We start from the raw sequence: 21706 nt of genomic DNA, 5'->3' as shown, positions 1-21706 counted from the left end.
ACATTTTTCTCCTTTTAGCATCCCCAAATTGACCCTTGAAGTTAACTACAAGAAAGTATCTGAAAACAAGTTAGTCTGAGTTTTCCATATAGTGGAAAGCAGCTTTGCAGACCTCAAGCTGAATACTGGCACAGCTATTGTGATAGCTTTGGCCTGCTCTAATCGTAAACATTAAACCAGCAGCTTAACTGCAATTGTTTCAGAATACATTCATTTCCTAACAAACTACAAGCGCAGGGAGTTACACTAATGTACCCAGAAGAGCAATAGATCAGTCAAATGCCTTCCTATGTAATCAAGCTTATTCTTTCCCATTGTGATTTTCTTTATTCTACTTTTCAGGTTCAAAACAGACCCAAAGAGGCCAGAGGAGCAAGGGCAGAATAATGTGTGAAGCCAAACAAGCCCTCAGATATTAAAAAAAATAAATCTGAAAGTTTAGAACTGAATGAGCTATTCTGCTTTAAACACGTCACACTACACACGACTGTGTGTGCAGAATTATGTAAGTAGTATTTTAGTTTTAAGAAAGTGAAGTTATTACATTCCTAACGTTGCAAAAGTGAAAAAATTATGCCAGTACAGTCAAACAGTATCTGTTTATGGTAAAATCGTATAATCATTGTTTACATCAGCAAATACCCACGTATCTTGCATTCTTACCCTGACTTCCATAAACCTAACTCTATTCTGCTTACTGATACTGAATACACACGCACACATGAATACACAAAACTAAGCTTGTAGCTCAACTGGGAACTGTTATTTTTTTAACCTTCGCAGCCATTTGAGGGGAGAGAGGAGGTCCTACAAAATCTCTCTCTGGTGACGAGGTGAAATGACCTCAAGTTTCTTTCCCTTACAAGCAAGCTGAAAAGTATTTTGTCGGATTAGATATCAAGAGTAAAACATTCAAGAGCTTCTTGCATAAAACTGGACAACCTTCAAAAAATTGACCAGGATACTTGTCACCTACCACCAAATAAAGCCAAGCGATGGTCCTGCAGCTACAATTCAAGTTAAACAGAAGTCACACATGTGTACTTCATGTTAATTCTGTAAAGCCTATCTGCAACTGTGAAACTGCTTTTCAAGCAGTAATTCTTACTCATTGAATTGGCATGCAACAACTTATTTATAGACTCCAAAACAAAGCCTAGCAATAGTAGCCTACCATGTAATTCACACCAAGTCCGTGTTTTAAATCACAGCTTAGGAAGTCACCTGTGGCTCCTCTATACAGCCACACAGGTAGGTAACCACTCTGCCTGTGGAAAATTGAAAAACAGCCTCAACCAAATACTCGTGGCTTTCTAATATAGGATGCATTGGTTCCTCCCCTCTTAACATGGAAGGCACCTGCCTGGACTAGAAAAAGTTCAACACTAAAGACTACGAAAATATTAGTATGCTAACAGTATAATAATATTAGTATGCTAATAGTATAATACGCAGCCTCTGTCATTCACAACTTCCAAATGAGAAGTTTTCTATTATGTACCTAACTAAAACAGAAAGTCAGTGAGAAATAACAAGAAATTCTAGGTTTCTGAATCTCTGTGCTCAGCATGAGATCAAGAACATGGCTGCTCCGAGATCATTTACCCAAAAAGAGTTAGAATGGTATATTAAATAGATCTTATTCACTGGAGTCAGCTTTATTAGCAATTAATTCACTCTTCCATCCAACAGCTATTCTCTTCCGATGCTGTAGAAATAATGTGTTAAAATTGTCCCATTTAAGCAGAGATGTGAAACTGAAGTCCTTCCTACCTGTGCTCCTTAAAGATACCACACCATTTGGCATCAGAGGAAGGACTGCTAAAAACTATCCAAACAAAACTGATGGAATGGTAAGATGCCGGTACCTGTGCTTTCAGAAATGTGGAGTTTCACTCAATTATATGGTATATATATACACTATATATAATTATATATATAAACATAATACATGTTTCTGGTGCAGCTGACATGCTGCTATATTTGTCCAATATTAATTTCTGAGGGGAAAAAAGCCCCTGCAATCCAAACCTCTCTACCCTGTGTACGTGTTTTTAGGTAGAACACAAAACAGGACAGGAATATGCTTAATCAGTCTAGAAAGCATACTAATAAAAGCAGACCTCATATATAAGACCAAAGCTAGTAGAACCATAATTGTCCCGATTCCCCCCACCCACTGAGAACATCTGGGCTAGGTAGAGCTTTGCAGAATTCTGACTTTCTCCTCTTTGTTTCTAGACAGCCACAATTTGCACTGCTCACAAGTCTCTACAGATTTGGCATGTCTAGCCTCATAAACACGCATCCAGCCCGCCTCAAACAGGCGGAATGTCTGAAACAAACAGATGCCCTTCCCTAGGTGCTCTGTCCAATTACACACACATATTTAAAACTAGTTAATAGAAACAGCAATTATCAGGCTGACAAGCAGCATCAAGAACTTTTATTACTTCACTTACCTAAAAGAGCAGCAAAAATAGGAAAGCGATTTGGATTCAGGTCCAGTTGCTTGGCAACTTCGTGCATTAGGTATTGGCTTGTTGTGAGACTTTTCCCATTCCGGCTCAGTTTTAGGGCATGGGCACTGAAATAGTAAGGGATGTTGCACAATGCATAATCGGAGTCATATGCAACCAAACCATGGAAACCTTTTTCTCTGCAGAAAGCAATTACTTCTTGATGATGATCCTCAATGCTCTGTGCAACCTACAGTGGAAGACAGAGTAATTAGCTGGAGTGTTAAATGGCAGTACTGATTTATCACACGTATTACAATTTGTTGAGGCTTTCTGAAGCTCTGTATGTGCATTTGAAACACGGTATATTAAAAGTAATTTAAAAAATCCAGTGACACAGCAAATACAGACAGGATGTGAGGAGTGCTCAGGAACACAACACAGTTCTGGAGGCCTGCACACTGAAGTGGCACTACGTCTTACTGAATTCCTCTGAAATAACTGTTTATTAACAGAAACACTCAAACTCCAGACACATTTATCACTGTACCAACATCTGTATTAACTCATGGGAAAGATCCTGAGGCTGTGAATACTTGGGCAGATCAGCAAGCCAAGATGTCCCCTTAAAAAGGCATCATTTTTAAAGTTCTGCAGCCCTGTTTTAGAAGAAACAAACAGAACCCTCGATGAACAGAGGAAACTTTCCTGACCTTTCAAATGTCTACCTTGGCGCGTTACGCCAATTTTTTTCCTCTTTCCACTTTCAGCCTATTCTTTTACACACAGCTGTCTCTCATGGTGCAAACTGCCTCAAGTTTATAGCCCAAACTTCACCTCTCCACTCCCGTTGCCTAGCAAAGCACATATTTTAGGCTATGGAGATCAGATGACTAGAACAGACATGTTCTGCAGGGGAGACACGGGCCAATTCCTAACGCTGGAAATATAAAAGCAACCGTTTCTCATCAAAGATGATTAAACTAAAACCACCCTCCCTGCCCCCCAGTGACAGGTTACAGAATCACAGTACCTACAGTCCTGCATTTCTACACACTGTCAGGAACCGTTACAAGTACAGCTTGCATCCAAGCACACAAAACCAAAGCCAGCCAAGTATTTTTGATACCTAATGCTTTTATCATCTACATACATACAGAACCTGGGTGTTGGTACTCTCACCAAGCATTCCATTTTAACAATGCAGACAGCGAGCTATCCCAAAATAGACGAGTACAAAACTATTAGCTTCAGTCTCCACAGTACACATGAATAATTACAGTGTTAGTGCCAGAGATGCTATTTATTCCTCTGCAGCTGAAGCCCTCAGAACATGAGCAAGGGTCCTACACCTCTACAGTCCGCTCCAATAGTCCCACAGTCATCTACCCCTCAAAGAGTTCTTGTTCAGCCACAAGTTTAGAGAGACACTTCCTCTCCTGCTCATGCCTTACATCTTCTGAACCTGATACTGAATTACGGTTCTGGAGACGTACGTAAACTTTTGCTCTTCCCACACAGCCTCACAAGATCACAAAAGGGTTTGAGTTGGAAGGGACCATTACAGGTCACACAAGAGATGCCAGAGACGTCCTCTTTCAAGCAAAATCCTGGACAGCTGAACAGCCAGCACCAGCACCTTACTCTATAATAACCAGCTCACTAAACTCTCTGTACTCCTAATGCTACCACCCTATAGTCTCAGAAAACGTTAGCTGCTCAGAAACTTGCATATGGACTGTCAGTTGCTTTGAAATTTACTTGCTCCTGAGAAAAACAAGTGTGTTCATTATTCTAATACTTACCCTGTCACGTAGCATAATGTGTGCCTGCTGTACACAGCACTGGGAGAGACTGTACACATCTTGGGAAAAATGTGAAGCTATCAGATTTAGACAGTTACCAAGTGAGGGAGGGCGATTTAGGCTTTGCTGTGCCCCCCAGTCTTTACAGGCTTTAAGTAAGGAAAATTCCCAGATGGCTTTTTTTCTTTTCGTTGAGGGTAGAGAGATTTAAATTATGCACCTGTATCTAAAACCAATGTCTTTGCATGCATGAGAACCTCAGATCACCCACAAAAAACAAAGTAAGAACTCTTTCTGCAGCACTAGGTGTGACATGGGTGTGAAGATAACACAAGAGGAAACTGTGAGCATCCTGCTGTCATCCCCCATGAACTATTTCCTGTGCCTCCACAGCCTCCAGTTCCTTCCCTCCCCATTTTACAGAGCTATTTGACATGGTGAGCATGAGCCTGCAGTGTGTTTAGGTAATACTAGAATCCACATTCAAATAAGTGAGATGTCAGAGGACAAGAGCTGTATTTATCAAGCTGCAGTCAACCTGCAACGTAAAACTGTAACAAGGTGAGAGTCAGAAAAATAGTGTATAGCTCTCACAAGAGAGTCCAGAGATGCAACTGCACCCAGGCAACCTGCACACTTCAAAGCCCACGCAGGGAGGGGGCGGGGGAAAAATCACAGCCAGCAGTTCAGAATAATTCTCAAGTCTACATCTTGTGTAAACATCAATGATGCTGGATGAGAAAGGGACAATCCCGTCCGAGTGAGCAGGCACATGCATGTCTAGATACTGAGAACAAAACCAATTCTCACCAAAGTATTAAAGACACTGAGATCTCTGCTGCTTAAATATTTAAATTTTAGCAAACCTGCTTTGCAAAAAACTCTGTCAAGAATTACTCCCCCTGTCCCCAAAGAGAAAAATACCAGGTCACAATGAAACTAAGAACCCGTAGGATATTCACTGCAACTTGGAGGAATTTGTTATTTTTACATCCTGCTGAAACCATCTGCAAGTGATTTATAATTGTTCTAGAAAGAAGACGTTACTCCATTTCTCCCTTCTAATTACCAAAATAGATTAAATTCATAGCCAGAGCCTCACTCTGCACAGAAGCCTTCTACTCAAGCCTCAAACATTTCCTGAAAATATGAAAATCAGTTTCATATACAGAGTTAATCAGTATTCTCTAACCCAACTTCTCAAAACAAAGCAAGAAAACACTAGAATTTGGCAACTGTCTTACACATATGTAAATAAAAAACCAAAAATCACCCACACATGCAAGTGAAAAGTACTTCTTCAGGATGCATTTCCTCTTTGCCCACCAGGACCGTTGATAAAAAGTGATCATGAACGAGAATGTGAACAGAACTGGAGTACAGTTCAGAGAAAGAAAAATACACTAAATAAAGCAGAAAATACAATAAATTGCATAGGAAAAGAAAAGCAGGGAAGGAACGTGATTTAAGTTCAGCAGTATCTTTGATGCATGTTACAACTATAATCATGAAATGTACTTCCTAACCAGAGAATGAATCAATTAAAACCAGAGCTATGCCCAGTGTCTCACAGATGCACAAATGAAGCATCAAGTGGGAACTGCTGACACCCTTCCCATCCCCATGACAACCAACCAAAGCAGAGACGTGCACAAGGGGGCTCAGGGATAGTAACCTTTCCCCAACACACATCAGTATTTGATCATAAGTACTTGCCAACTTCCAGTGGTAACCTAAAGCAGACAAACATCCACCCCTCAAATGCTCCCCATCAAAACTGGGGGTGAGGTTGTATCTATGTATGTTTTCTTAAACAAGGGAAAAAAGACTCGGTATGACCTGACCTCTCACTCTTAAAACGGTTTCCAGAGATTAAGAATAAGGCCTATTACCAAGAAACCATAAAGGAGCTAATGCTGCAGCTAAGCTTGAAAGTAAACAAAGCGCTACAGGTGACATGGTTGTCAAATGTGGCTACTGTAGTTGGATGAAAAGTACTTTTAACAGAAAGGCACCAGGGTTGAGACAGAATGCATTTAGAAGACTAACAGCTAGTTCAACATGCCATGAGGCTATTACAAGTACCAAATTGCTATCAATCTCAAAGCAGTCAGCTTCTGTTGTGAACTATGCATTTCATTATTGCATTAAACAAAGTATCCAGTTTAACACATTAAAGGAAAAAATAAAATCCTGGGTTACTCCATTCATTACTTTTGCTAATGACCTGCAAATCTCGGTAACAAATTAAGGAAGATTTATAAAGCACCTGCAACCAGATCAAGGTAAACACCTTCACCACATGGTCCCTAAAACTTGTTGATAAAGAATAAAAGTATTTCCTAGCTACAAAAGTTCAAATGAGAGGGTTTTTCTGCTACCACTCAAATTCCCACCATCATTCAGATCCAAAACCCATACTGGGTTTTGCTTCGACACTGACCAGGAAAACACAATTACTACAACAGACAACTACAACCACCCCTTCACGTTAACCCAGTACCAAGCCCAAGCCATTGTGCTCAGCACAGCTAAAGAACAAGCGTAACCTCTGCTTCCAGCCTGTTCCACACGCGCTTTGCGCGGCCCAGTGCCCCCAGCCATACCAGAGATTAGGCCACCGGGGCCGGGACTTCCACTGCTGAACGGGCTGGACACGCGCTGCCAGCCCGGGCTGGCTTCCACTGGCCCTCCAACCAGGCAGCCGAAGGGAAGGTTCTCTACGAATGAGGCAGGCCAAGCGAGCAGGGGGCCAAGAGGGAACAACAGCAATTCCCACCCCGCTAGCAGAACTAGGAGAAACTTCACGCAAAGCCACCTTTTGGGTGAACTCCAAGGGAGTCATCTTTACCCCAGGTCTGCAACCTGGCCGGAGCGTTTCCAATCTGCCACAAGTGCAGTACAAAAGCCAGATAACGTCAAGCGGCTGCTCGCAATCGAGCCCGCGGCTCTGAAGGTTCTATGGTATTTTCCTACACAGATGAAGTAATTTATGATAATAAAGCTTATGAGTACGCACTCCAGTCCCGCTGCTCTTCTCTCCCTCTCGGGAAAGCGAGCGAGCAACTCTCTAAAATTGCCGCTTCATCCCAGGGCTTGTTTTTCTATCGCCTTGGGTTTCAATCCGCACAACTGCTGGGCTTAACAGAAACCACCGTAAATCACAAATGCTGTGCAGGAACAGACAACACATTAATACCCTGCAACCTCTGAAATCGTGGCTGGGGTGTCGGTGCAAGATCACCCCAGACCCCAGCTCCTGCCTGAGGTGTTGTGTTCCCAGAAAGCAGAGGTTCCCCCGAAAATAAGAACTTTAAATGAAGAGCTGTCAGATCCCGACCTCGCAGGCAGCGTTCGCCGTTACGGAGCAAGGAATGAATTATTCCACAGTTGATCAAAAGCCTGTCAATACATTAGAGAAAGGCCGAGGAAACCTCCATAAACACGAAACTGTATTCTGGAGTGAGCCACTTGCACCTTCGCCGCAAGTTTAAACCTTTCCTTGCCTCAGCAGGGAACTTGTTGCAGATCATCTCCACGCGTAATAACTAAACGGATTCTTATTTCTTTCTTCCCCCCTCTTTCGTCTTAGTAATTAATTCGACCACCGGGCAATCGAGAGTGTGATACAAGTGGTACCAAAGTCCCAGCCCAGGCGGAGGGAGCCATGGACAAAAAGGGACATTTTGAGTCAAAGGAGCGGCGGCCCCGAAAGAACATGGAGGCAAAAAAGCCTCCCTGCTGCTGGGCCTGGCTTCACTGAAAGAGGGAATTCGGGAGGCCCTGGGCGCTGACGGTCGCCCCGTCGACCCGCGCAGGCTTCGGCCTGCGCGGGTCGACGGGGCGACCGTCAGCGCCGTTGAAAGAGCGAAATTCCCCATGGATTGAAGCCGCTGAAACTTGGGCCTCGACGACATTTTGAGGCGCTGAGGGGAGAGGCGGGGTGCGCCCCCCCCCCCCCCCCACTCCGCTGCCGGCCCCGGGCAGCCCCGCTGCCATCTTAGCGCAGGGGAGCGGCGGGGAGGGGGCGCTGGTGGCCCCGGGGAGGGGGGGGAAGGAAGGGAAGGCCCCTCTCTTCCTCACCTTGATGTGGAAGCGGATGAGGGCCAGGCGGATGCAGTGCGCCATGCAGACGGGCGGCAGGAACCAGACCTTGGGCGGCGGGGTGCCCTTGTTCTGGACGTGGCTGACGATCTGCTGCGCCGTCTGGCGCTCGTTGCCCTGGCGCTTCACCCACTCGTGCAGCCGGGCCTTCTCCAGGGCGCCGTTGAAGAAGACGAAGAGCTCGATGTTGCCGTTGAAGCAGGCCTTGGCCAGGGCCGCCAGGTAGCCCAGCATGTGGTTCCACTGCCCGCCGCTCACCCAGTCCGTGTAGAAGCCGCCGTAGAGCCGGTGCAGGCAGTTGTCGGCGTCGATGAGGAGGCGCAGCGGGGTCTGGGGGGGCCGCTGGCGGCCCCCACCCACAAGGCTGCCCCGCGCCAGCTTCTGCAGCTCGACGGGCACGACGGCGCTGGGGCAGTGCTTCTCGATGTAGTCCTGGAAACCCTGCACTCCCATGGTGAGGACCGGGCGGCGGCGGCGGCGAGCGGGCGAGCGGGGGCCCGGCGGCGGCAGCAGCAGCGGCGGCGGCGGCGGGGTCTGGGCTCGGGCCGGGCGGCGCGGTGGCGGCTGTAGTTGCTCGGGACGGGTCCGGTGAGTGGGGCTTGGCTGGGGGATCGCCATGCGCCATCCCGGCCCTGCCTCGGGAGACCCGCCGGGCCGCGCCACGCCACGCCGCGGGTCCTCGAGCAGCGGCGTCCCCCCTCGGCTCTGCTGCTCTAGGACCCGGGCCGGGGCAGAGTGGCCGCCGCCATGGCGGGCCGGCGCCGAGAAAGCCGCGTCCCGGGACCCCGTTGAACGCTGGCCGAGGTCTTCTGTCGGGCCTGGACCACGGCGAGCGGTGGCCGCGCTACCGTTTACAGCTCGGTTGGGCCCGGACGCGGGGTGTTGTAGAGTTCCCGCCCCTCCGGCCTCGGACCGCCTGAGCGCTCTGCTGGGCCACAGAGCCTTCCCCTCCGAGAGAACGGCAGCTTGGCCGTTACTTACAAATAATAATTACAGGCTTTTCTCACCTCGCCCGCAACTGTGTATTTATAGCTGCCGGTAAAACTTCCATATGGGCTGGTTCTGCCTGGAGAAGGCTCCTGAAGGGGAGACCTGAGAGCAGCTCCAGTGCCTGAAGGGGCTGCAGGAAACCTGGAGAGGGGCTTGGGACAAGGGATGTAGGGACAGGCCAAGGGGAATGGCTTTAACCTGCCAGAGGGGAGACTGAGATGAGCTCTTAGGCAGAAGCTCTTCCCTGTGAGGGTGCTGAGGCGCTGGCACAGGGTGCCCAGAGAAGCTGTGGCTGCCCCATCCCTGGCAGTGCTCAAGGCCAGGTCCCTTCCAACACAAACCTGTCTGGGATTTTGATGGCCTTTTGCCTTAGAATAATAACACAGCAACTTCCTTCTGTGCCTTGCAGATATCAAGAAAATGTCAAGCTGCACATACTGTATATTTGCATTAATACTGTATTGACTGGGGTGGAGGGAATGTAATATTTATGAAATTACAGGCAGGCAGGATTGGCACCTACAGTATTACCACTGGGGAATAGCTGTTTCTCAGGGAGTGGGCTGGTTCCCTTACAGGCAGTGAAGCACTAGTGCAGGGCCACTCCCTGGATGTTTGTATCCAAGACCGTCTGGTACGGCAGAAGGATGGTAAAATAAAGACTACTGTAAAAGCTATGGTAATAGTCAATGAGAAATACACATTTCTTCCTAGAAATCTATTTTTGTCATGATCTGAGAGTGTGGTTTCCAAAGTAAGTAGCCTGATCTCTTTCCAAACTATTTTTCCCTTGGACTTTCTTATTTTTCCTGTAAGAGCAGACACATTATGATAACATCAAAATAATAAAATGCTGTAGAACACTTTGAGACACACAAAACATGGTAGCAGACCAATGGTGCTACTAGAAGGAAAGAGGATCAAGGAGAAAAAACTTCAGAATTCCAAAGATACCAAAACATGCCAAGATTTGGTCAAAAGAACAAGTGCCAGCATACATGAAGTGCAGGTTGTCAGACTTGCCTACATGTGTTCAGCACTCTACCAAACAGTAAAAGGTTTGATCAGAAACCAGACAGGCCATTCTAATTAGTCTTAAGAAATGAGAAATAGCTGATTGAAGGAGAATTCAATACTTGAGTCATTAATTGTCTCACAGGATATTTAGGTTCAGTCGCCTTAGCAATGGCTTATAAGGTATAAAATATCTCCTAAGTTTACTTATTTTGTTAGGTTTGGTTTGTTGTTAATTAAGAAGGAAAGACAAAAGCATCTGCCACTAGAAACCTGGCTCCTAGCAGCCTAACACTTCCCATGGTGTTGGGCAGACACAGCAGAACTGAAAGTTGCCAGGCTCATGTGCCCATCCACAAACAGGACCCTTCCTCTCCTCCATGAGAGGAGGGAGTTAAACAGACAGGGAAGCAAGGTGCTTCAGGAAGTTGCTTGATACAAATAGCTGTCTTAATGCAACTAAAACTTTGGCCAGACAAGAAAGTGATGGAAAAGAAGTGTAATTTGGGAAAACAAAATTAAACTGGGAAAGAGGTAGACTAAGACTTAAAGAGCCTTTCACCACAGGTATGAAGACAAGGTATTTTTTCATCTGCCAGTTGCAGGAAACCTACAGGAATCTCTAGGTTTTCTGCCAGTAAGAAAATGGTGCAGTGGAGGAAAAGGCAGTGAGGACCTTGCTGTCTCAGCAGTGAGACACTGCACATTGCACTGTTAGCAGATGTTGATTGTGCGCGGGAAGGGTTAATAAGGATTAATATTAAAGTCAGTGAGTCATTATCCAACTTGAATAGAAGAGAATTAGGAGTGGCTCCCTAGAAGGAAGGAACTGAACAGTCATTAGGAAGAACTTGTAATGAATAACCATGTCAGGGCAAGAATGTGGAGATGAATGTTATCATTTTAGTCTCGATTCCTCTATTAATGAAACTTGGTCCCACTGTGAGATGAATATGGATATAAGCTGTTGAATGGGCTAGCCATGGTAACCTTGGTAGGTACATTTGCCTGGGAATGGATACATATATTAACTGTGGAAAACACTTGTCTTACATGATTTCCCTTCATATTTCTCATTCTTTCTCACTCTGGTGTGTCTCACTGTGGAGCTACTGTCCCAAAACTTCACAGCTCTTGCTGCTGTAGGTGCAAAACTCCCAGTCCTCCTTTTCACCATCAGATCTGCAAATGGTCCTGTGGGCAATGTACTTTTCTGCATTGTTATTTCAGTTCTCAAAGTGAAATAAGTTTTATATTATTTCAGTACTACATTTAAATACGGACATTTGCAAATAAACATCCCTGATTCTGCTGTTACAACATAATTCTGCTGTTAGCTATTATTTCCATTCCCTGTCATCTAGAACATTTGACTGTAGTGGGGGTAGATAGCACGCAGCAGTAAAACTGACCCTTGGTTCTCTCAGGCTGTGTCGCTTGCATACCTACTTGTTAAACATTTTGCTTACAGAAGCTTGCAGAATCTTCATGTGATTTATATAAAACCAGGAAAATTATACTGGGACACTTCTGCAGGTTGACTTACCTTTATCCTCAAGATGTAAGTTATCACAAGTGATTTCCTTTCATTTGTTAGCTCACAGCTGTAGGCATGCCTGTCACTCAGGCTAAAATAGTTACCAAAATAGAAGAAATTTGAAGTGCAAAAAAATTGTGGGGACAAAATCTGTCACTTGTTGTAGTCTTGCTCTGATTTTGTATCATAGCACTTACTATCGGGTGAGACATCCCCCTCTCTTGTACGTTTGGTTGCTGCAATTAAACTATATAAATCACCCAAACTTTATACAGCTGAAGAATTTCCACGTTCAGGTATCTCTCAGCTTTCCAAAATACCTACAAACTCCATCTTGCTTTAGCATACAGTAACTTTTTTCAAATATCTGTGATACCTATGGCATAACATTTTCCTTTTAGGACAATAAAATGTTCCTTTGGGAGACACCCGAGTCATGTAAATGCTTATCAGTCTCCGTCAGCATCCGCTCTTCAAGGAGTTTCACTCTTATTTCTGGAACTTCTTTTGTTTCCAGTTTTCTGCAAGACATAAGGTTGCAGAACCCATAGGTGACTGCTCAGCTTAGATTTATTGCTAGCAGTTCATTTTTTCTTACATTGTTTCTCCAGCAAAAATTGGTTAATACAAATTTTCATGGTTTCTTTTGTAAAGCATTCTGTCTACAAACAAGACTTTGCTGAAATTTTTAGTTTCAGCTGCTCTGTTCTCACCCATCAAACATTCCCCCACACTAACACTTCAACTTACTTGAAAATTGTAAGAAATAGTTGCAGCGATACCTGGTGAATATGACTTGCATTTTTTTGCTGGTATTAAGCCTTTTCTGTTGACTTGTATATATCTACTCTGCTACACCATGGACCTTCTGCAGGAGGCTGGTGCTATGGAGGAAGATATTCTGCACTTTCCCGCTGGCCACCAGGAACTTTGGTGATGGATTGCCTTGAGGAATCTTAGTCTGCTGTTTAATGCTGTTCTTGCACTGGCCATGTAGAATTTGTGCCTTTCTCAAGCTCTTTGTTTCTTTTAGCTTAAGCCACTGGTTTGAATCTGAAGATGGTTAGTGAAGACAGTAAGAGATGTACAAGCATCTCAGAATCCCAGACTGGTTTGGGTTGGAAGGAACCTTAAAGTTCATCCAACCCCTGCCACATGTAGGGACACCTTCCACTAGAGCAGCTTGCTCCAAGCCCTTTCCAGACTGGCCTTGAACACTGCCAGGGATGAGGCAGCCACAGCTTATCTGGGCACCCTCTGCCAGTGTCCACTGGAGTCCCTTGAAACTGCGGTCCACTGATGTTTTTGGTCTTTTCAGTCTCCTTTACCAGCTGGCCTAATGGACCTTTAACGTTTTGTGAGAGTTGACAGTAAATCCTACTTCTTTGCCTATCCAAGAGAGGGCTGCTGGCTGCTATTCTGGCACTCAGGAAGTCTGCTCTCCTTGCACTTGCCTCGTGCGAATACGTGCCAGTGTTGACTGTACAGAAGTTTGGTTTTTTTCTCCCTCCTACTGGCATTTACTTTTTTATTTACCTCAACAGAATGTAGAATTACCCAAAGCATGCTCTTCCTCATTACATTTTCCACTCTTAGTCAAAAGCCATTTTGTGGTAAGCTGCTTTATTTCATGCATCCGTGTTTACTATCAAGATAAACTGCTACCGATTTTTGATCAGTTCTTCAGAGATTTTCTCACATTTCATGCCCTCAGATAAGTCATTTGAGACCAGTCAGTCTTTCCCAAAATTTCTAAATACACCTGAGTTCTTGCATATTCAGGACTGTTTTCTGTATGCTGTCTCTAACTACTTCCTGTCTTTACTGTGAGGGTGGTGAGGCCCTGACACAGGCCACCCAAAGAAGTGGTTAAGTGCTCCATCCCTGGCAGTGTTCAAGGCCAGGTCGGACAGTCTTGGGTGAGGTATTGTCTTGGATGGGTCTAGGGTGAGGCATCCCTGCCCATGACAAGGGGTTTGGAACTGGATGATCTTAAGGTCCTTTCTAACCCTAGCTATTCTGTGATTCTATGATTCTGTGAAGTGGAGGTTAATCCAAATAGGTGACACTGGGGCAGAAGCCCAGCAATGACACCAGTGGTGGAGCAAAGACTCTTTTCCAGTGTCTTTTTAGTACTTGGGAATTTCCATTGGCATCTTAATTTTGCTGTGAGATAACTTGTAATAATTTCTCCTGTTCCAGTTGTTGGCCTGTGTTTTGGTGGGTTGTCGGTTATCCAGTGGTCTGTTAGTTTACTATCATTAATGTTTACTTACATTTCCCCTGGAGCACCTCTTAAAGTTGTGGCTATAACAAACCCCACATCCCATTTTCTAGTACTTGGTCTCTTGTTCCTCCTGAGACAACATATTTTGTGGTTTTAAAAAAAGCAGATTTAGGAACTGTATTATATTTGAATGGGCAGCAGTTTATGTTCTTTGCATGAACACTTTGTGTGAATGGGGACTGCAGAATGAAAGCGTACAAGGAGCTGCGTGTTCTTCCTGAGCGGGCATTACAAGCCCACTTGTTGGCAATCACTTTAGAGTTGCATTTTTTTGTCTCTTGTTGGGCCAGTTGACCAGTTGATATTCTCTTTCAGTCTATTTTATTCCTCTTTTGATATTTCCCAAAGGCATCTGCTGCTTTCCAAATAATTTCTTTAGGCCATACAAATACTAGCAAAACATGCCAGGCCAACACCAAAATCTTGTAGATGGGACGTAGGATCACAGGCTGATTTGGGTTGAAAGGACCTTACAGCTCATCCAGTTCCAACCCTGCTATGGGCAGGGACACTTCCCACTAGAGCAGCTTGCTTCAAGCCCCTGTGTCCAACCTGGTCTCGAATGCTGCCAGGGATGGGGCAGCCACAGCTTCTCTGGGCACCCTGTGCCAGCGCCTCAGCACCCTCACAGGGAAGAATTTCCTGCTTATACACACATCTTTTAGAATCATAAAGTTCCAACCAAACCACGGAATGGTTTGGGTTGGAAGGGACCTTAAAGCCAACCCATTCGGAGCTCGGCCCTGTACAGACATGGGGTAAATGGGGATGTTGCTCCAGCAAACTTTTAGGGCAAAAAATGACTGGCAGTGAATCCTGGGAGTGTAAGGGAAAAGCAGCCTCATAGAGGAGGGGGCAAGTGCCGCTGCCTGAAAGAATTCTTCCTTTCAGAGAACAAGCAGCGCTTTCAGAGCAGTGGATACTTAGCCGGGGCACACAGTATGCAGATTACATCAGGTCCATTTGCTACCCTTCATTATATTTAAGAAACAAAAGTGTGAACATTTTCGGTTCTAAACTGGAGTTTGCAAAAGTAAAAACATAAATAAGAAAGGCATTAGGAAGCAGGCAAGAGGAGCTGGTGGAGAGCAGGAGGACTGGTTCATCAAAAACCTGGAACAGTGGCATGCTGTTCTCTGGGTATTAATGAAGAGTTGTGTAAGACATACAAAAAGGCAGTATTTAAAGTATATTCTATGGTGCTTTTTTTTCAGGAGCATCAGTTGTGTTACAGACAGATACTAATACATTAGTATCTGTGTTACAGACAGATACTAATACATTACTACAGCTAGACACAACACCAAATACGATGCATTTGTAAGTGGTATCATTTGAAGAGCACATAGGAGCTAAAAATCTGTACTGTGGCCATTTCAGAGGCAGCTATTTATCTTTCTAACATCTTAAAAACGTGTCTTTTTTTTCGGCATTTATTCAGTTAACACAGGTAGCTAAAGCACATAAGTGACAGATTTAGCTGCCTAAATGGGGGATGTAGATGCCAGGTTTCGGAGCAACATCCAAGCCATACCTTCACTTTCAGTCTGCTGCAGTAACTAAATTCTTTCTCTTACCCAAACATACACCAGCATGGTCTACCAGCGCATCACCCATAGCTGTAGGCAGCCCAGTTAACTTGTCTTACCATGGGCTGCCCTTATTTCATGACTAAACTCTTGCTGCACAAAGCTGTACTCTGAAAGCCAAGTAAAAAAAAAAAAAAAAAGAGAAATTGATTTGAATTGCAAATTATGAAGTTGTGGGGCTGTGCCTGCCCCAGTCTGCACGCAGGATGAAGCGAGCTTACAAAATCCAGGCTTTTAGCACAGTGGGCTGGACACAAGGGACACTTTGTGCCTTTCCAGTCACAGAATGGCTCTGCGTGTCTGTCCTTGTGGGCACAGCTGCACTCCTGGGAGGAGGTGCTCCTTGAGCTGGTGCAGTTAGAGAAGAGGAAGAGCAGACACAATCCTCCTGTTGTCCAGATGTGGCCCATGAGCCACCAATTAGGCTGTGCTGTGAACTACAGCACTCAGTTCAAAGGGCTGTTAATTGTATTTTAATGACAATTCAACTGACACTGCTGATCATTTCAGAAGCATCCAGATCACTAATTACTGTTACGTTGTGGTGCTTTAAGCAGGCAAAGCACTGTAGGTACATCAGATGCTGAAGATGGATTCCTCATGAGGGACTGTAGTGTTAGGACAATGGGGAATGGCTTTAACCTGCCAGAGAGGAGACTGAGATGAGCTCTTAGGCAGAAGCTCTTCCCTGTGAGGGTGCTGAGGCGCTGGCACAGGGTGCCCAGAGAAGCTGTGGCTGCCCCATCCCTGGCAGTGTTCAAGGCCAGGTTGGACACAAGGGCTTGGAGCAAGCTGCTCCAGTGGAAGGTGTCCCTGCCCATGTCAGAGGTTGGAGCTGGATGAGCTTTAAGGTCCCTTCAACCTAAACCATTCCATGGTGCTATGATTCTATAAAGTGACATTATTAATGTTCTCAATGTCTTTCAATGGCCTCCCACTTACCACAAGCATCATCCCTTGTTCATAGGCCCAAACCTCTGCCCTGACTGCTCGTACCTGTGATCCAGCTGCAGAAGATGTTTTTGCAGCATTCCAGAAATAAGAGGAGCAGCAATTCAAAATAACTACATTCATTAACCAAAATTCTACCAATACTAATAAAATACTGTAATAAATATTAACTAAAATGTTTAGTTAATATTTTAGTGGAACAGTGGTGCAGTCCCGGGGATTTTGGTTTCCATGGCTGGTGATTTGATACCTGCCCAGAAGCATTAAATTCCTTTCTGAATGTTTACTTGTATTTTGTACAAGATGCCCATAGTCTGTTGAGGAATCCATTCTCCAGAAAAAATATTTAGAGTGCAAATCACAGTTTTCCCCTTCAGAAATTCAGCCAAAACACACTGGATCTGCTAATCACTGACAACATAGCAGTGGTCAAGGTATTTGTACATAAAATGCTCTATCAGTGAGAATAAAGCACACATTTTACAGAATCATGGAATGATTTGGTTTGGAAAGGACCTTAAAGCTCATCCAGTCCCAATCCCTGCCACGGGCAGGGACACCTTCCACTAGAGCAGCTTGCTTCAAGCCCCTGTGTCCAACCTGGCCTTGAACACTGCCAGGGATGGGGCAGCCACAGCTTCTCTGGGCAACCTTTGCCAGGGCCCCAGCACCCTCATCTTGCCCATGTAACAGATATCTAGTAATGAATGGAAAAGCTGCCAAAGGCCTTTTCTAAAATATGCTTTCATACGATGAGAGGTTAACTGCAGTACAGTGGATTTTAAGTGCCAAAGCTAAGCAGTTAGAATTCTGACGAGACCTTTACTGATGCAGGAGAAAGGAGGTTTGGTTTCCCACTGAAAGTAAAAGGCATGTAAATAAATGCTAACACTGATTTTTTTTTGGTGAAGATTTATGTGAGATTATCCCTTTATAGCCCCAGAGTGCATTAGGTTTCACTAATCTCCTCTCAAGTCTATGTGGGATTGCAGGCACAGGATGGGAGCGAGGAGTGAGCTCTGCACTGCACCCGGGCATGCTTTATACCCTAAGACAGTGATCCTGCACCCATGGGATGCATCTGTTTGTGTGAGCAAGGCCCCACAACTGCGTTAGAGGAGACATTTGGTTGTGCAGATGAGGTAGCTGGGACAAAATGAGGTTTGCCCATGGGAAGGATTCTGTGTGCAGGTGTCAGGGTGCTTTTTTTTGCAGCTGTTTGAGCTGGGACTTCTGCTTATCACATAAAGGCTGGGTCTCGCTTGGGCACTGCTCTAAGCATGTTATTAAGGTGCCTCTCCTTTTCCTTCAGGCTGGGCAGCAATGGTGTGTTGGGAAATGGAAGGCTTGACAATTTCTTGCACTTTGTTACTAAGTGGTGGGAGTTTTCCTTTTACAATGTTGATAGTGTTTGAAACTGAGGAGTTCCAAGGGCAATTAAGTTCTCCCTTTCCTGTTTCAGCAAACGCTCTCCTGAATTGCCAGTGTGCGCCGACTGATCTCCCAGTGTGCACAGATTAGCAGACCTGAGCTGAGGCCAGCTACATGCTGTCTTTGAGAGGTAACATTTAAACTCATGTATTCCCAGGTTTTGTTATTAAAGATCCTTCATTTGATTTTCATGCATTTCAGAAAGGACCAAGGATCCTGGTGTCTTAGGGTTTTTTGCCTGATGTACACAGATTACTTTCTTACCTTCATTTGTTCTTTTAAAGAGATACCACTTGAATTTACCCTGTGACTTTCTTGTCTTCACTGTAAGTCAGGAAAGTATTGAAAGTTTAGAGAATGATAAGTTTTTGAGTAACGTGACTCCTTCTTTTGCAAGAGATGAAAAGAGTTAAAAACCAGCAAGCTCCTCGCTCGCGGTCAGAAAACCTTACTGCTGAAAGTCATACAAACATGCAGCCTGGCCCGTGTTCAATGTCTTGATTGCCATAAAACTATAGAAACATTACTTAGCATGAATTCATAGTCTGGTTCTGGAAAAGAAAGAAAAAGAAAAAGGTAAATACTGCATAATTCTCAGTAATGAGAACATTCTTATTTTCCAGAAGACGTCAGTTTAATCCTCCAGGTACTCTCAGTATATAGAGCAACTTTTGATCTCCCCCTACATAATACAGCGCGGGAGAGTGTCTCTTTAAATTAATTTATAAAATAATTCAGGACTGTGGGTGTCTTTGATCTGTTCCTCTCTGCTAAAGTACAGAAGAGAAGAACATGTCGCTTAGCAACCCCAGCCGGGACTGGGGGGAGGCAGCGAGCGATGGATGGTCCAGAGTCACCAAAGGGAAAGATTCATCCCCACCAGAAAACTCAACTTCTGAAGATGTTTCTCCAAAATAAAGAATGCAAATAAACAAACACGGGGGCTTGCAGAATGAGGTATTTTCACTTCTTTATTTGACTTCTTTTTTTCCCCCACTTCTGGTCTATTAATAGTAATCTTAGAACCAAATCAGAAAGTCAGGCACGGGATAGGCACTGCAGGATTGAATAGCTTAAGGACTGGAGCTATTGGAAAGAATCTGAAGTTTTATTTTTAAAACAGTTAAGCCTATTTCACATTGAATTTATATTGTCAAGTCTGATTATAAACAATTTCATACCTCTGTTTTCATCTGAACACCTCAAGTAGAGTTTGTGTGGCTCTCATCCTGATTTACAGTTGCTTAAGCTGCTTAAGCAGCACCAGACTGACTTATTTAGGGTCAACCACCTGTAAATAAAAATCTGCATTTCTCTAAATGGTTCCCAGACCGTGATGAGCTGATAACTAGGTAACATCTTAGTAACTGTCAAAAAATACCAATTAGGAAAATACCTTTGCACTGATGTTGATGAGCAGCATTCAGAGAACTCTACCATTTCTGCAACTGGAAGACAATAATGTCCTACAGAGCAAATCCCATCTCAAACCACTCCTGCTTGTCTTGTTCCTGACCAGTGGTGTCCTAGAGCAGCCCTAATTCATCTTTTCCTTTTGCTAGAGAAATCAACCATCAAACCCCACAGCCCTGCATGGCTGAGTTGTGGAACAGAAAACTGCTGCAAAAAACACTGTGTAAGAGGGAGAATGACAGAACCAGCCCACTTCAGTGTGCTTCGCACAGATGAAAAATGTCTCCTAATTAAATAAAGGTAAACCACTATGCCTGGTCTTATATTAATGATCATAAAAGTTATTTAAAATCTGCTTAATTTTTATGCCGCTTTCCATCTCCTAATGACCTATGACTTACTACTGAACATATCACAATACAGTTAAGCCCTAAATGCTAACGATTCACATTTCTCCCAGACCTCAGTACAGTCAATGCTGTGCTCAGATTCTACAGTAAAACTGCAGATTATTAGAGCAAATGCCTAGCCCTGTCTACAGCCCTATCTAAACTGGCATCTACTGCATATTCCAGCAGTTACACACATACTCAAAACTGGACACTATTGCACTCTGAAGTAGCACTTTATTTTGTCTAATAAGGGCAATGATGAATGATAGTGTAGACTTCATTACGATCTAAGTTTCTTGATACATAAGTAACAAGATAATTTTTTCTTACCCATATGCAGCAAAGACCTATAGATTAGAATCCTGTCTCCAGTGAGATCAGTGGGAATTTCACTGGTTACTGCAGTGCCTGGGTTTTGCCCAGGTTCTCTGAGAGGCTGTTTTCTGTATTAGCATCACATATGTAATGTGATTCTTTGTTTCATGAAATTTCAATAAGAGAAATGTGTAAAGCAGTTGGCATTAAATGGTCTAAGTTTGTTAACATACAGCATTTAGAATGCAGCCCAAATGAGAAGCAAATAATGATAACTCAACTGTGAACATTTCAATAAAAAATACTTCTGGAGAAGCTTTTATAGACTGCATTTTGGTTTTAAACAGCTGTTTTCTGTATGGTTTCATTATGATCCAAACAAATGTGGAGGCTCCATTTGAAATGTCGCAAGATGAAGCAAACCCCATTGACTTGACTTTATCTATGCTCTCAGTTACACCAGGGTCAACAATTCTTTACTGTAACTTAATCCTGAATAAGTACTTTTGCTGACTGCTGGAATCAAGTGGGAGGAGGAGTCCAGCAACAGTGGAACCCTTTTATTTGCCCTTGTGTTTACAGTACCAGTTCATGTACTTAGTGGGTTTTATTTTTAGGAAACAGAAATATGTGATATCCAGGAGTCTGAGATTACCTTAGTTGGGGATTCTTATTATTACATAAAATTTATGTGATTACTCTAACAGAGACAGAACATCTCCAGCTTCTCAAGCAGACTTCATGGGGCTGATAGTTTGAAGAATATGTTTTGGACTACACTGACATAAAACCCTGTACAATTAATAAAGATTTCTGGTTATGGCATTCAAGTTACCAGATCAAGATGATGCATCAAAAAAGCATGCAGATAAGGCATCATTTGCCCAAACATGTATCAGAAACTGACTTCCCAAAGGTATGTCTCAAGCTGCAGAATGAAAGCACTGATGTGTGATATTTTTCCATTTCAGAGTGATCATTACAATATCACTGTGATGCGGACTACCTTCTGCACTCCTGAATCCCAGGACTGGAAGAGTAATCTTGGTTCCCAGAAGCATCATGTTGGAGAACTCTCAGTTTGGTGCAAAAAGTCTTGAAAATGTGTTGGCCCAGCCAACAGTATTGGGGAAAAGATTTTCTTTGGCATGGGACACAACACTGTGACAGCCTCTCTTCTTAAGCTAAAATGTATCAGACTATTTCTTTCTCTTCTCATCTCCTCCTAAAGGAAAATAGATTTATTCAGCTTTTTTTTTTTTAAGATGCATAGGAAAGTTTGAAGTTAAAAATAAATCTCAGATCCTTCTTAGTAGATGGATCCCATTGCCCTCTGCAAAACAGTAGGTGATTAGAGAGAGGTGTTTTGGTATTTGGGGCTCAGTTTTCCCAGTGATCAGTACTTTCAGAGAACAACTG

At 44.0% G+C, this 21706-nt stretch overlaps 1 protein-coding gene and 1 long non-coding RNA gene across 5 annotated transcripts in view; one reads left to right on the top strand and one right to left on the bottom strand.

The window, feature by feature from the left end:
• The window catches only part of FAM120A (family with sequence similarity 120A), a 54902-nt gene extending 45990 nt beyond the window's left edge, over nt 1-8912 (bottom strand). For both annotated transcript variants that reach the window (XM_057413786.1, XM_057413787.1), the window contains exons 1-2: nt 8348-8912; nt 2463-2709 (exon numbers count right to left, since the gene is read on the bottom strand). In XM_057413786.1, coding sequence (XP_057269769.1) covers nt 2463-2709; nt 8348-8821 — 721 coding nt within the window. In that variant the 5' untranslated portion in view covers nt 8822-8912. The remainder of the gene's footprint in view (nt 1-2462; nt 2710-8347) is intronic.
• Nucleotides 8694-21329, top strand: LOC130601604 (uncharacterized). 3 transcript variants are annotated; one of them, XR_008972716.1, is made up of 5 exons: nt 13147-13266; nt 18199-18297; nt 18565-19124; nt 19732-19880; nt 21259-21329. It is a non-coding gene; the product is annotated as an uncharacterized LOC130601604 (long non-coding RNA). The 3 variants fall into 3 exon arrangements; XR_008972718.1 differs by lacking the exons at nt 13147-13266; nt 21259-21329 and adding an exon at nt 8694-8822 and having other exon boundaries at nt 18949-19124; nt 19732-20002; XR_008972717.1 differs by lacking the exons at nt 13147-13266; nt 21259-21329 and adding an exon at nt 8694-8822 and having other exon boundaries at nt 18944-19124; nt 19732-20002.
• Nucleotides 21330-21706: the final 377 nt, after the last annotated feature.

The sequence above is a fragment of the Pezoporus wallicus genome, unplaced genomic scaffold, assembly GCF_028554395.1.
Source record: "Pezoporus wallicus isolate ANWC-B61680 ecotype Strahan unplaced genomic scaffold, APGP_CSIRO_Pwel_v1 contig_8649, whole genome shotgun sequence".
NCBI classification, from domain to species: domain Eukaryota; kingdom Metazoa; phylum Chordata; class Aves; order Psittaciformes; family Psittacidae; genus Pezoporus; species Pezoporus wallicus.
This window is presented reverse-complemented; position numbering and strand designations above follow the sequence as displayed.